The sequence below is a fragment of the Plecotus auritus genome (assembly GCF_963455305.1).
Source record: "Plecotus auritus genome assembly, chromosome: 10".
Classification (NCBI taxonomy): domain Eukaryota; kingdom Metazoa; phylum Chordata; class Mammalia; order Chiroptera; family Vespertilionidae; genus Plecotus; species Plecotus auritus.
The window spans coordinates 1,502,666-1,517,390 of NC_137785.1; the positions used below are offsets into that span (position 1 = coordinate 1,502,666).

The 14,725-nt window shown below is 50.9% G+C and overlaps 1 protein-coding gene across 2 annotated transcripts; it reads left to right on the top strand.

Annotated features, from left to right (window-relative positions):
- The first annotated feature begins 2,061 nt into the window (after positions 1-2,061).
- LOC308236107 (zinc finger protein 547-like) lies at positions 2,062-8,000 on the top strand. Of its 2 annotated transcripts, XM_080645423.1 has the most exons (4): positions 2,094-2,313; positions 3,059-3,185; positions 5,344-5,433; positions 7,848-8,000. In XM_080645423.1, exons 1-4 carry the CDS (start codon positions 2,281-2,283, stop codon positions 7,922-7,924), a joined length of 327 nt encoding a protein of 108 aa, XP_080501549.1. In that variant the 5' UTR covers positions 2,094-2,280; the 3' UTR covers positions 7,925-8,000. The 2 variants fall into 2 exon arrangements, with proteins under 2 accessions (XP_080501548.1, XP_080501549.1); XM_080645422.1 differs by lacking the exon at positions 7,848-8,000 and having other exon boundaries at positions 2,062-2,313; positions 5,344-7,575.
- Positions 8,001-14,725: the final 6,725 nt, after the last annotated feature.

The following is a 14,725-nucleotide window of genomic DNA, read 5'->3' on the forward strand; positions in this document are numbered from 1 at the left end:
TCCCAACTCTCCTAAACAAATCAGGCCTTGGTCTGTCCTTAGAGAGGATGTCCCAGGCATAACAGTTTTAGGGAAGAGGAACTGTTAGAAATAAGGGGTGCCCCCGGCCCCGCAAGTCAGGGGTCCTGGTAGAACACACAGCATACTCTGGAGCCAGAAAGTCAGTCAAGTATCTTTATGTCCACATAGAAGGGTACACACACACACACACACACACACACACACACACACACACACGGTCTGCAAGCACCCACACACTGAGCAGGCGGTCTGCTCAGATTTATAATCCCTGATGCACATGACCTGGTCTTGCTCTTGAATGGAGCTCAGGCGCCCAGTCTTTCCCGATTGGCTAATTCAAAGGGAGGGGTTGGCCTTTGGCGTTTCAAGATGACGGCCCCCAGGGGACCTGTGAGCCATGCAGCCAATATGGAGGCTGCCAAGTCACTCAGTCCAAAATGGCGGCTGTCTAAACTGTTCTTTGACAGAAAAGATGATTTCTTTTTTTTTTTTAAATATATTTTATTGATTTTTTACAGAGAGGAAGGAAGAAGGATAGATAGTCAGAAACATCGATGAGAGAGAAACATCGATCAGCTGCCTCTTGCACACCTCCTACTGGGGATGTGCCCACAACCAAGTTACATGCCCTTGACCGGAATCGAACCCAGGACCCTTCAGTCCGCAGGCCGACGCTCTATCCACTGAGCCAAACCGGTTTCGGCTGATTTCTTTATTCTAGCAGAAACAACCTGTAGCGGGTCTGCCTCAGGGTGGCCTGTAGTGTTTGCGTTCTTGGCTTCCTGCAGAAAAGATTTCAGACATGAGCTCAGAAGATTTTGAAAGGACATTTGTTAAAGCTGGGGATGATGAAAACAAAGGCAGGCCCTAGGATGGAACCAGCAGCAGCAGAGACTAGGCAGGGCTCCTGTGTCTCCAGGAACAGGAAATAAGTGAGCCAAAGCCGGGCTGCGGTGAGCTCACTGGACAATCAGAGAAAAGGGGGCCCTGAGGGCAGGTTCAGGGGCTCAGCCCCAGATGAGTTGCTGCTGCTGCTGCTGCTGCTGCTGCTGCTGCTGCTCAGTGCTGTCCTGCCTGCAGGTGGGGTGGGGACCCTTGAAAGGCCAGGGAAGCCTGGCCGGTGTGGTTCATTGGGTGAGCATCAATATAAGAACCTGGATGAACAGGTTTGATTCCAGGACGGGGCACATGACCTGGTTGCAGGCTTGATCCCCAGTATGGGGCCTGCAGGAGGCAAAGGATCAGTGATTCTCTCTCATCATTAATGTTTCTATCTCTCACTCCCTCTCCCTTCCTCTCGGAAATGAATAAAGATATATTTAAAATAAAAATAAAGAGGAGGGCCCTAGCCCGTGTGGCTCAGTGGATAGAGTGTCGGCCTGCGGACTGAAGGGTCCTAGGTTTGATCCCAGTCAAGGGCATGTACCTTGGTTGGGGGCGCATCACCAATGGGGGGTGTGCAGGAGGCAGCTGATCAATGTTTCTCCCTCTCCCTTCCTCTCTGTAAAAAATCAATAAAATAGCCCAGCCGGCGTGGCTCAGTGGTTAAGCAACGACCTGTGAACCAGGAGGTCAGGGTTCGATTCCAGTCAGGGCACATGCCTGGGTTCCAGGCTTGGTCACCAGTGGGGGGCATGCAGGAGGCAGCCAATCAATGATTCTCTCTCATTGTTGATGTCTCTCTCTCTCTGTCCCTCACCCTTCCTCTCTTAAATCAATAAAAATATTTTTTAAAAAAATCAATAAAATATATTTAAAAAATTAAAAAAATAAAGAGGAGGAAAAACCCACCGATTCCATTTCCCACGCACCTGGCAGCTGAGCGTGAATCTTTTTGCACAATGAGCCCTTTTTCCCCCTACTTTTCCTGCCACTGTGGGAAGGGACTACATTTCCCAGAATGCGCACTGAAGTGGCAGCATCGCTGTGGGGACTACATTTCCCAGAATGCGGAGCGTGGATTGGTAGCACCGCCATCCAATAAGAACGTAGGGAAGAGGGGCTCCTGCGGGTGACGCAATACGAGAGGGCGGTACTTCCGGCTGCTGGAGAGGCGGCCGCGTTAGCTGCTCTGGGATTTGTTTGTAGGACTTTTTGGGGCGCTCGGTCAGGGTCCGGGTGCCGGGTCCGAAGGCGGCGGGAGTCGTTCTCCCCGCCGCACAGACGCGGGCGTGAGGCTCGGCGACCCCGCGAGGGACCCGCTTCAGGGCGGGAGGGTCCCGCCTCCTCGCCCGCCGCCCGCCCCGCCCGCCGGTTCCAATGGCGGCGGCCGCGCCCAGGCGCCCGGCTGAGGTGAGCGCGCCCCCAGGCTGCCCCGCCTCCCCGACCCCACCCCGCAGCCCGGGGGCGGGCGCCCGTCCCTCCTGCAGCCCAGGCCCCGTGTCAGGACGGCGAGGCGCTCGGGGGTGACCCCGGGGTGACGGGCGGGGGCGGGGCCGGCCGGGTCCAGGGAGGCGGAGCCCGCGGAGCCCCCAGGACCTCGTGTCTCCAGGGCCGGCCCCCTCCCCGGGCCCCGCGGCTGCGGAAGCGCCTGTGGGACCTCAGGGAAGGGAGGGTGACCCGTCCCTCACTGGCCCCGACCCCCCCCCCCACCCTCACCGTCTCCGGAATGTCTCTCCTCGGACTTGGAGAGCAGGCCCCCCAATCTGGGGCACCCGGGGGCCTGGAGACACCCCGGGCACAGGACCCGAGTCCCACGCAAGGGTCGCCTGAAGGTGCCGGTACTGCCTTCCGCCCTGAACCCCGCGTGGAAGGCTCTGCCGTGAGCTGGTCGCAGGCCGTGCGGGTGCTCGAGGCAACACTGAGCTGAGCCTTTAGAGCTTCCGGTCTCTCTTCCGGGGAGCAAAGGGCGCAGGGGGGACCCTGTCCTCTAGGAGCCCGTGAGGAGACAGGGGCACCAGGACGGGGGTTGTCCTTTGAGTTGGGGCGATTGGGAGGAGGACGGGCACAGGGTGGATGTGGGGGGCCCTGTGGGAGGATTGTGGGTTCCCGGTAGAGAGAGGAGCTTTTTCTGGTGTCAGCTGTGCCCATCTCGCAGGGCGGGGTGACCTTTGAGGACGTGGCCCTGTACTTCTCCTCGGAGGAATGGGAGATCCTGGATGAGGCTCAGAGACGCCTGTACCACGATGTGATGCTGGAGAACCTGGCCCTGATAAGCTCCTTGGGTAAGGATTTCAGACTCCCCTGTGCCGTGGGCAGTAGTGTCTGCCCTTCCCTTTCCCCTGGAGCAGGTCTGTCCTCACTCCAGGACCTGGCACTGCTTCCTTCCCCAGACCCCTGGATGGGTGCTGTGCTTAGACCCCTGGATGGGTGCTGTGCTTAGACCCCTGGAGAGGTGCTTAGACCCCTGGATGGGTGCTGTGCTTAGACCCCTGGATGGGTGCTGTGCTTAGACCCCTGGGTGGGTGCTGTGCCTAGACCCCTGGATGGGTGCTGTGCTTAGACCCCTGGATGGGTGCTGTGCTTAGACCCCTGGATGGGTGCTGTGCTTAGACCCCTGGATGGGTGCTGTGCTTAGACCCCTGGATGGGAGCAGTGCTTAGACCCCTGGATGGGAGCTGTGCTTAGACCCCTGGATGGGAGCTGTGCTTAGACCCCTGGATGGGTGCTGTGCTTAGACCCCTGGATGGGTGCTGTGCTTAGACCCCTGGATGGGTGCTGTGCTTAGACCCCTGGATGGGTGCTGTGCTTAGACCCCTGGATGGGTGCTGTGCTTAGTCCCCTGAATGGGTGTTGTGCTAAGTGGGGTTGAGGTCTGTGCATGGCCCTCTCCTTCCTTGAGGAGCCCCAGACTTGCAGGGAAGGAATCAGGGTCAGAAGTCTTACAGTGAACCCACTGGATACACCTGACTTGCTTCTCCTTGACGAAATGACTTTGTTCAGATCCCAGGCCCTTGTGTACCTGGGTTCTGTGCCTCCTTCTAGCTGACATTGCCTCAGGCCTGCCTGGGCCAGGAATCCCCATCACTGACATGGTTCCTCCTCCCATGGACTGTGGGCTGTTCTTGCAAGACCCTCCTTCGAAGTTCTCCGTGTAGTATTTGGTTTTCTTTTCTGTAGGCTGTGTTGTGCTGACTTGTTCTGGGCTAGTGCTGGTTACTCATGTGTGCTGTCCTCTCTTAGTACCTGTATAAGGTGCCATGCATTTGCTCACTGAGGGAGTTGGGTTGGGTTAGAAAGAGGTGGTTCATAGGATGTACATGAATCCAGGCTCAGCAAAATGTCAGGAGTGGCACCTGGAGGAGGGTGTGATGCCAGTTCCGTGTTGAACTCCCACCAGACACCTACTGCGTTGGACTAGTCGCAGCCGTGGGCAAACTACGGCCCGCGGGCCGGATCCGGCCCGTTCGGCTGTTCTATCCGGCCCGCGGAGCTGAAAGAGCGGAGGGTTCTCTTGCTCTCCCCTCCACTCCTTTACTTTGATTTTATAGTAGTTCACACAAACACTCCATCCATGCTTTTGTTCCGGCCCTCCGGTCCAGTTTAAGAACCCATTGTGGCCCTCGAGCCAAAAAGTTTACCCACCCCTGGACTAGTGTTTTGATCCCATGCCTGGGGCCACACTTCATTTTTGTCTTTCTATCCTGTTCCCTGACACTTCACCAATTTCTCAGCTCTGTCGCTTATGTCTTCTACTCTCACCTCCAGCCTCACATCTCTACACTGTGTGTCTAGCCCAGGGGTGGGCAAACTGTTTGACTCGAGGGCCACAATGGGTTCTTAAACTGGACCGGAGGGCCGGAACAAAAGCATGGATGGAGTGTTTGTGTGAACTCATATAAATTCAAAGTAAAGGAGCGGAGGGGAGAGCAAGAGAACTGGATAGAACAGCCGGATCCGGCCCGCGGGCCGTAGTTTGCCCACGGCTGGTAGCCTGTTTTTCTCACCACTCCATCTGTGGTGCTTTCCTCGTTGGCCCCTATGCATTGTGTCCTGAGGTGTGTGCATATTTCTAAAAGTCCTGAATACCAGCTGTCATGTTATAGTTGTATTTTCTTGTGCCCTAACACACCCTTCTACACAGCTTTTGTGTGTCACCAGTAGCGAAGTTCTTTTGGGAGGTCGTTGTTGAAGTGAATTGTGGACCCTGTGTCTACTCTCTGTGTACACTGCATGGTTGGGTCCTTCACCACGTGAGGCCTCGCCCAGTCTGTGCTCTTCATGGCCCAGTACTGCGGAGCAGCCCCGTCCTCAACGTGTACTAACTCCCTGGTCCTGCACACAATGCCATGGACTTGTTCCTGGGTTTGTCAGACACACGTGTGTGGACTTCCCCTTCCCACCGGAGTCAACATGCACTTAACCAGCACTTTCCGTTTTCAGGTTGTTGGCATGGAGCCCAGAATGAGGAGGCCCCGTCTGAGCTCAGCAGCTCTTTACAAGGAGTGTCACAGGTCCGGACTCCCAAGGCAGGTGTGTCTGCCCTGGATGCCCATCCTTGTGAGCTGTGTGGTGTGGACATGAGAGACATTTTGCACTTCACTGGGCACCCGGGAACACATCATGGGCAGAAACTGTGCAAGATGGGGGCATGTGAGAAACAGTTGGATATTAGCATGGAACTTGAGCATCAGAAGCAGCTCACGGGAGAGATGTGTTTCAGAGGCCACATGGACAGAGCCTCATTTGTAAAGGACTGCAAATTCTGTGTTTCGGGGAAGCCCGGTTCCTGTGAGGAGGTTGTGAGGGACTTCTTGGCCAGCTCAAGATTTCTCCAGCACCAGGCCACACACACCAGGGAGAAGTCAAACAGGGGAACTGAGTGTGCCGCAGACTCTCAAAAGGGAAAAACCCTGTCTGACTCAGAATATATGAAAGATCTTAATTGCAAACGCATGCTTGTTCAAGACCAGAGAGTCCTCACCCGAGAAAGTTGCCACGTGAGCAATGAATGTGGAAAATCTTATGGGAAAAGCTATAGCCTCGTTGACCATTGCAGAGTTCACACTGGGGAAAGGCCTCATGAGTGTGAGGAATGTGGGAGGTCCTTTAAGCAAAGCTCTAGCCTCATTCAACACCGGAGAGTCCACACTGGAGTGCGGCCTCACAATTGTGAGTTATGTGGAAAATTATTTAGCAACAAGTCCAACCTCATTAAACATGGAAGAATCCACACTGGAGAAAGACCTTATGAGTGTGGAGAATGTGGGAAGTCCTTTAGCCAAAGCTCTGCACTCCTTCAACACCGGAGTGTTCACACAGGAGAAAAACCATATGAGTGCAGTGAATGTGGGAAGTTCTTTACCTACAACTCCAGTCTCCTAAAACACCAGAGAGTTCACTCTGGGTCCAGGCCCTATGCCTGCAGTGAATGTGGAAAATCCTTTACTCTAAAGTCCCGCCTGATTGATCACTCCAGAGTTCATAGTGGAGAAAAGCCTTATAAGTGCAGTGAATGTGGGAAATGTTTTAGCCAAAGCTCTGTGCTTCTTGAGCATTGGAGAATTCACACTGGAGAAAGGCCTTATGAGTGCAGTGAATGTGGGAAATTCTTTACTCACAATTCTAGTTTCTTAAAACACCAGAGAGTTCACACAGGGGAAAGGCCTTATGAGTGCAATGAATGTGGGAAATTCTTTACTTACAGCTATAGTCTCATCAAACACAAAAGAATTCACACTGGAGAAAGGCCTTATGAGTGTAGCCAGTGTGGGAAATCTTTTAGCCAAAGCTCTGCACTTTTTCAGCATCGGAGAGTTCACACCGGAGAAAGGCCTTATGAGTGCAGTGAATGTGGGAAATTCTTTACTTACAGCTCTAGTCTCATCAAACACATAAGAATTCACACTGGAGAAAGGCCTTATGAGTGTAGCCAGTGTGGGAAATATTTTAGCCAAAGCTCTGCACTTTTTCAGCATCAGAGAGTTCACACTGGAGAAAGGCCTTATGAGTGCAGTGAATGTGGGAAATGCTTTACTTACAGCTCTAGTCTCTTAAAACACCAGAGTTCACACCAGAGAAAGGCCTTATGAGTGTGGTGAATGTGGGAAATCTTTTAGGCATAGTTCAAGCCTCATTAAACATCAAAGAATATTCCCCAGCTGGTTTTGCTCAGTGGATAGAGCCTTAGCCTGCAGACTGAAGGGTCCCAGGTTTAATTCTGCTCAGGCGTACATGCCTGGGTTGCAGGCATGATCCCTAATAGGGGGTTTGCAGGAGGCAGCCAATAAATAATTCTCATCGTTGATGTTTCTCTCCCTCTCTGGAATCAATATAAAAAAATCAAAGCCCTAACCAGTTTGGCTCAGTGGATAGAGCGTTGGCCTGTGGACTGAAGGGTCCAGGTACAATTCTGGTCAAGGGCATGTATGTTGGTTGCGGGCACATCCCCAGTAGGGAGTGTGCAGGAGGCAGCTGATTGATGTTTCTCTCATCGATGTTTCTAACTCTCACACTCTCCCTTCCTCTCTGTAAAAAATCAATAAAATATATTTTTAAAAAATTGAAGATCACACTGTATAAAGGCCTTGTGAATAATGAATGTGGAAAATAATTTTATCTTCAACTCCAGGCACCTCCAGGTCTTATTTTTCAAGCCACTATTTGAGGTTCTAGTCACTGTTTTGGGTTCTTTGAAGTTGACAGGTTTGCTAGCATGAAGGGGTGAACAGCATTGGTTGGGATCCCAAAGTTTGTGTGCCTCCGGGTACAGTGTGATGGCAGAAAATACGTCTTCAGTTTTGGCCTAGTAAGACTGCAGAGCTTTGTGATCCTATATTGTAGCTCGGATGCCCTGACTTAGGGGTTCTGAGTTCAACCTGAGAAGGGGGTCCTTGAGACAACCTTCACTGCTTCTGAGACCAACATGAACTTGTTCTCGTTCACAGGGCCTATTGTCTCGTGCTCAGCACTGGTGAGGGGACGTCTGTCCCTGCAGGTCCTCCAGTGGAGCTGTGGGCCGTGAGGTCCTGACTTCTGTAGGTACCATCACTGGTTTTAAGATTTCAGGGGCCACAAGAAGGATCATTGTTGCAGAAACACTGGATTCAGAGAGAGTGCAGGAGACGACCACAAGTGGTTAGCATGCTCTAATTTTATTTATTGATTTATTTCGTTTTATTTTTCAAATATGTTTTTTTTTGTTTGTTTTATTTAAGAGAGGAAGGGAGAGAGAGAAACATCTCCTGCACGCCCCTTCCTGGGGATGGAGCCCACAATGCAGGCATGTGCCCTGTCCAGGAATGCAAATTTCAATCTCTTGGTTCAAAGGTCAAAGCTCAATCAGCCATGCCAGCTGTGCTGGATGCTTGCTTTTAATTATTTTCAGGGTGGGTACAGAACAAGTTAAATCAGCTCTGCAAGTTGAAGTATAAGTAAGCCCCAGTATCTAGATGAAATAGTTTTTAGGATCTCTGCCAGAGAGAAAAAAACAAAACTGATCACCAGAAAATGAAATTCTCAGTCTGAGAGCAGTCTTTTTTTGCTGATGGGAAGACCTTGGCATTTGCCCAAGGGTGGCCTTTACTTTTTCCTAGGGGATCATTCAAAGTTCCCAGTAAAATGCCTAGCTGATGTGGGTCAGTGGTTGAGAATTGACCTATGAACCAAAAGGTCATAGTTTGATTACCAGTCAGGGGCACATGCCCAGGTTGTAGGCTTGCACTCCAATAGGGGGTGTGTAGGAGGCAGCCAATGAATGATTTTCTCTCATTGATGTTTCTATCTCTCTCCCTCTCCATGTCTCTCTGAAATCAATAAGAATATTTTTTAACTAGAGGCCCAGTGTATGAATTTGTTTCCGGCCAATCCGGCCCCCATCTGGGCCTGATCAGGGCTGGGCAGGCTGTGGGGAGGGGTGCAGTCGATTGTTCAGAGGGCCCCATCCCCATTGAGGTTTGGGGGCTGGTGGGAGGCGGGGCTGGCTATGGGGAGGAGCTGTGAGTACTGGGCCAGCTGGTCATGCCCCTGAATGGCGTGGGGGGGGGCAGTGCCGATTGGGAGCCAGCAGCCTGGGGGAAGGGCCATGGGTTGTTGGCCAGCTGGTCCTGCTCCCTGTTGGAGTAGGGGGTGCTATCAGGGGTAGGGCCAGCCAGGGGGAAGGGCTGCAGGCCTATCATGGTGGGATGGGTCAATCAGGGGTGGGCCTGGCCAGGGGGATGGCTGGAGGGAGGGGCATTTGGCCAGCTGGCCCACCTTTGATAGGGGTGGGATAGTCTGATCAGGAGCTGGCTGGCTGGGGGAGGGGCCACAGGAGATTGACCGGCCAGCCCCACCCCTTGATCAGGTGGTTTGCTGGCCACAGTGGGCATCATAATGATTGGTCATTGGCCTTTTATATATATAGATTATATCTATACGTATTAAAAAATAAAGTACTCAGTAAAATACCTACCCTAGAGCTTACCCTGAATGAACTAGGTGAACCTTTGCTGGAAAAAAACTGCAACCCTTAAATGAGAAGTAGCCCTCTTCTTCACATTGGTAGTACACACCCCAGGATTGCCCACAAAATGCCCACCTAGATAACATTCCCATTTCCTGCTCCATTTGGATCACATTCTCTCCCTGCAGACCTAACAGTTACCACTCTTCCGGTGTCAGTGCTGTCTGTGGGGGTGAGAAGGGATTTTGCGGCAGGACTGGGAGGCAGAGAAGAGCTAAAACCTTGAGGTGCCAGGGACTAGGGCAGAGGGTCTGGACACCAGGCAACAGGAGGTGCTAGGTGGGTCGCTGGGACCAGACATGCTGTGAGCATCTGTGCAGGAGTGGTGCGATTTGCAGCCTTGGGGACACAGGTGGAAAATGTGGGAGGAGAGTGAGGGGATGTTGGGTCAGAAACCCGTGTGGAGCCCTAGCTGGTTTGGCTCGGTGGCTAGAGCGTCGGCCTGCGGACTGGAGGGTCCCGGGTTCGGTTCCGGTCAAGGGCATGTGCCTTGGTTGCGGGCACATCCCCAGTAGGAGGTGTGCAGGAGGCAGCTGATCCATGTTTCTCTCTCATCGTTGTTTCTGACTCTCTATCGCTCTCCTTTCATCTCTGTAAAAAAATCAATAAAAATATTAAAAAAAAAAGAAAGAAAGAAAGAAACTGGTGTGGAGCCCTGACGGGTTTGGCTCAGTGGATAGAGCGTCGGCCTGCAGACTGAAAGGTCCCAGGCTTGATTCCGGTCAAGGGCATGTACCTTGGTTGTAGGCACATGCCCTGCACGGGGTGTGCAGGAGGCAGCTGATCAATTTTTCTCTCTCATTGATGTTTCTCTCTATCCCTCTCCCTTCCTTTCTGTAAAAAAAAATCAATAAAATATATTTTTTAAAAAACCAGTGTGGAGGCTGGGCTGTGGAGAGAGCTGGCTGCCAGGACACAGGCGGTGCCAAGAGACCCATGGGGGTAGGTACATCTGAAGCACACGGAAGGGCCAGGGGATCAACACTGCTGCTCGAGGACATTGGAGGAGAAGGAAGCCCCAGGCTGTTGAGGACTGCAGGGGTCGAAGGCCGCCGAACCTGTTACCTGGAAGCCAGAGAACCCAGCGTTGGGAGTGGTGAGGGGCAGGGCAAGCCAGGTAGACCAGAGCTGTTTCCTGGCTCTGTGCCTGATCATCCACCTACTTGTCACCCCACTCCTTAAGCCAGATATCAAAGCTCTGCCTTCCTTTACCTCGGACCAAAGCCTCTGTAGGCAGCCCTGTCCCGCCCCGCCCAGCTCGCCCAGGCCCGGGGACTCCAGTAGTTCTGGAACGGTGGTGGGTTGTGTTCCTTCCCAGGGCCTCTGGGAGATCAGATTCCTGCTCATTTGGGTTGTTGGCAGAATCTAGTTCCATGTACTTATGGGATGCAGTGTCTCTAAGCTGCCAAGTCACGGTCACTTTCTTCATTTTGTCTGAACTCGGAAGCGTTCTTTTTTTAAAAAATATATATATATTTTATTGATTTTTTACAGAGAGGAAGGGAGAGAGAGAGTTAGAAACATCGATGAGAGAGAAACATCGATCAGCTGCCTCCTGCACACCTCCTACTGGGGATGTGCCCGCAACCAAAGTACATGCCCTTGACCGGAATCGAACCTGGGACCTTTCAGTCCGCAGGCCGACACTCTATCCACTGAGCCAAACCGGTTAGGGCAGGAGCAATTTTTTGATAGTCGGGAGTAAAGCATGGGACAGTTAGAATCTAGGGAAAATGCCCTTTATGGGCAAATGTTAAAGTCTATGTGCTCAACAGTAAAGGAACTGAGGTTAGTGACGAGCAAGTAGAACATTTTTTTAAATTCATTCAGGAGGTCCGCCCTTGGTTTCCTGAGGAAGGGACCGTTAACTTAGAAACGTGGCAGAAAGTTGGAGAACACATGCACAATCATTATAGAGCCCTTGGGCCAAGTAAGACCCCAGCTGATGCGTTTTCCTTATGGGATTTGATCCGGGATTGTTTAGCTCCCAGGTGTGACCATCATCAGCCATCTCTTAGGCCAGGAAAAAAGGAGAAGGATTCTTCCTCCCAGAATTCTTTACCAGCTAATGATAAGGAGAAGCAGTGTGATGGCATAAAAAAAGGGGTCTAGCCCTGACCGGTTTGGCTCAGTGGATAGAGCGTCAGCCTGCGGACTGAAGGGTCCCGGGTTCGATTCCGGTCAAGGGCATGTACCTTGGTTGCGGGCACATCCCCAGTGGGGGGTGTGCAGGAGGCAGCTGATGGATGTTTCTCTCTCATCGATGTTTCTAACTCTCTATCCCTCTCCCTTCCTCTCTGTAAAAAATCAATAAAATATATTTAAAAAGGGGGGGGGGTCTAAAAAAGACAGTATATTAAAAAGGAAAAATGTAAATTTTGAAGATAAATCAAATCCTCAAGATGAGGAGGATCTTGAGGAAGCTGCTGCCCTTTATCATGATGACGATACAGGTGTTGTTCAGGCAAAAGAGGAGGAGGAATCTTTTTCTGCTGGAACTGAAGAGGGTGGTGATATGGAGGATGTGTCAGGACACTTTTTAGAAGCATTAAAGCTTCTTGGCAAGAAAAAGAGGAGCCGCGGGGGCAGTCCCCGCCGCTCTCCGCTGCCCGGTGCAGCACCGGGTCCACTTTCCCCGCTCCGGATGGCTTTGCAGGGGGCACGGAAGTGTGGTGAGGACCTGGGCATTCACGCCTTCCCCGTTATGGAGCGGGTGAGCCCTAACACAGGACGGCGTGAGCGTGCTTGTGACCCGCTTCCTTTTAAAACCCTGAAGGAGTTCAAAACAGCCTGTGCTCACTGTGGGCCCACTTCCCCTTATACCAGCCGTGGGCAAACTACGGCCCGCGGGCCGGATCCGGCTGTTCTATCCGGTTCTCTTGCTCTCCCCTCCGCTCCTTTACTTTGAATTTATATTAGTTCACACAAACACTCCATCCATGCTTTTGTTCCGGCCCTCCGGTCCAGTTTAAGAACCCATGGTGGCCCTCGAGTCAAAAAGTTTGCCCACCCCTGCCTTATACTTTAACCACCTTGGAAACTATCGCCTCGGAGGCTCTCCCACCCAGTGATCGGAGAGCTACTGCCGAGGCCTGTTTATCAGGAGGGGATTACCTCTTGTGGAAATCAGAATATGAGGAAAAGGCTAAGGAACAAGCTGCTCGTGTGTGTAGAGCAGTGGCCCCTCTCCAAAGAAAAACTACAAGCTGCTCATGAGTTGGTACAGGAGCAACTCCGGCCAGGACATATAGAAGAGACTACCAGTCCTTGGAATACTCCTATTTTTATCATAAAAAAGAAATCAGCCCTAACCGGTTTGGCTCAGTGGATAAAGTGTCAGCCTGCGGACTCAAGGGTCCCGGGTTCAATTCCGGTCAAGGGCATGTACCTTGTTTGCGGGCACATCCCCAGTGGGAGGTGTGCAGGAGGCAGCGGATGGATGTTTCTCTCTCATCGATGTTTCTAACTCTCTATCCCTCTCCCTTCCTCTCTGTAAAAAATCGGTGAAATATTAAAAAAAAAAAAAAGAAATCAGGAAACTGGCGCCTTTTACAAGATTTAAGGGCGATAAACAAGACTATGGAGATTATGGGACCTTTACAGCCTGGTCTCCCTTCCTCTGTAGCAATCCCTAATGGGAAGAAGCTATTAGTACTAGGTTTAAAGGATTGTTTCTTCACTCTTCCTCTAGACCCCGCTCATTGCAAATGCTTTGCATTCAGTGTCCCATCTACTAATTCTCAGGAACCCATACACAGCTATCATTGGAAGGTATTGCCTCAGGGAATGGCTAACAGCCCTACCCTGTGTCAAAAGTTTGTTGGGAATTCGCGGAGTTCGAGAGAAACATCCGCAGGCTTATATCATACGCTATATGGATGACATCCTTTTAGCTCACTACACGGAATGTCAATTAGAACAAGTGTATGATGACTTACAACAGGCTCTTCTTAAATCTGGATTAATTATCGCACCTAAAAAAGTTCAAAGACGAGACCCTTACCTATATCTTGGACATATCATAGAAGGAAGAAAAATTCGTCCTCAAAAGATTCAACTCAGGATAGACAAGCTAGAGACTTTAAATGATTTTCAAAAACTTTTAGGGGATTTCAACTGGATTAGGCCAACTTTAGGCATAACCACTAATGACCTTAAACCTTTATTTGATATTCTTCGTGGGGATAGCGACCCGCTCTCCCCTCGTCAGCTTACTCCTGCAGCTCGCAAGGCTATCTGCCACATAGAAGCTGCCTTAAAGAAACAATTTGTACAAGAAATTGATTACTCACAGCCATGACTGTATTTGGTATTGGCTACGCCGGTATATCCTACTGGCCTCTTATGGCACAGGGGCCTTTGGAGTGGATCCATCCGCACTCCTCCCCGACAAAGGTGGTTTATCCTTACTCAGAAGCAGCAGCAGATCTTATTTTTGCAGGACGTCTCAGATCTCTGGAACTTTTTGGTCAAGAGCCCCATACCATCGTAGTACCCTATAAGGCTCAACAAAGGCAATGGCTATTTCATATAGATGATAAATGGCCTCTTTCATTCCTAGGCTATCACGGTACAGTAGACGCCCATTTCCCATCTAATAAACTCAAACAATTTTTTACAGAACATTCCTTCATTTTCGCCAATGTAGTCAAGACTCAACCAATTCCTCATGCAGTTCTGGTGTTTACTGATGGTTCTAATAATGGCACAGCTGCCCTAGTTATCAATAATCAACCCTTTGTTTTTCAGACTAACCACACTTCAGCACAACGCGTAGAGCTCGAAGCAGCACATCAAGCGTTACACAAACTTTCCACTCCATCTTTTAACCTTTACTCAGACTCTCGTTATATTGTAAATATTATGATTCACATAGAAACTGCTAATTTACATGACACTGACCGATCCGAAGTGATTATTCTCTTACTACAGGTTCCAGCTTTACTCAGGAAACGTTCTCACCCTGTTTCTTTGGCCATATACGAGCTCACACAGATTTACCTGGATCTCTCTCCGCAGTAAATACGCTGATCAACTTACTAAAACTGCCTATCTAGCATTATCTCCTTTAGAGGCAGCCAAAGCCTCACATTCTCTCCATCATCAAAATGCCGCTGGCCTGCGCCAGCAGTTTCGAATCACAAAGGAACAGGCTCGGCAAATTGTTAAACTCTGTCCTCAATGCCCATTAACCACATTCATTCCTCCCACAGAAGGGGTCAATCCGCGAGGCTACAAACCAGGCCAACTGTGGCAGATGGACATAACCCATATTCCATCTTTCGGGAAACAAACTTATGTCCATGTTTCTATTGACACTTT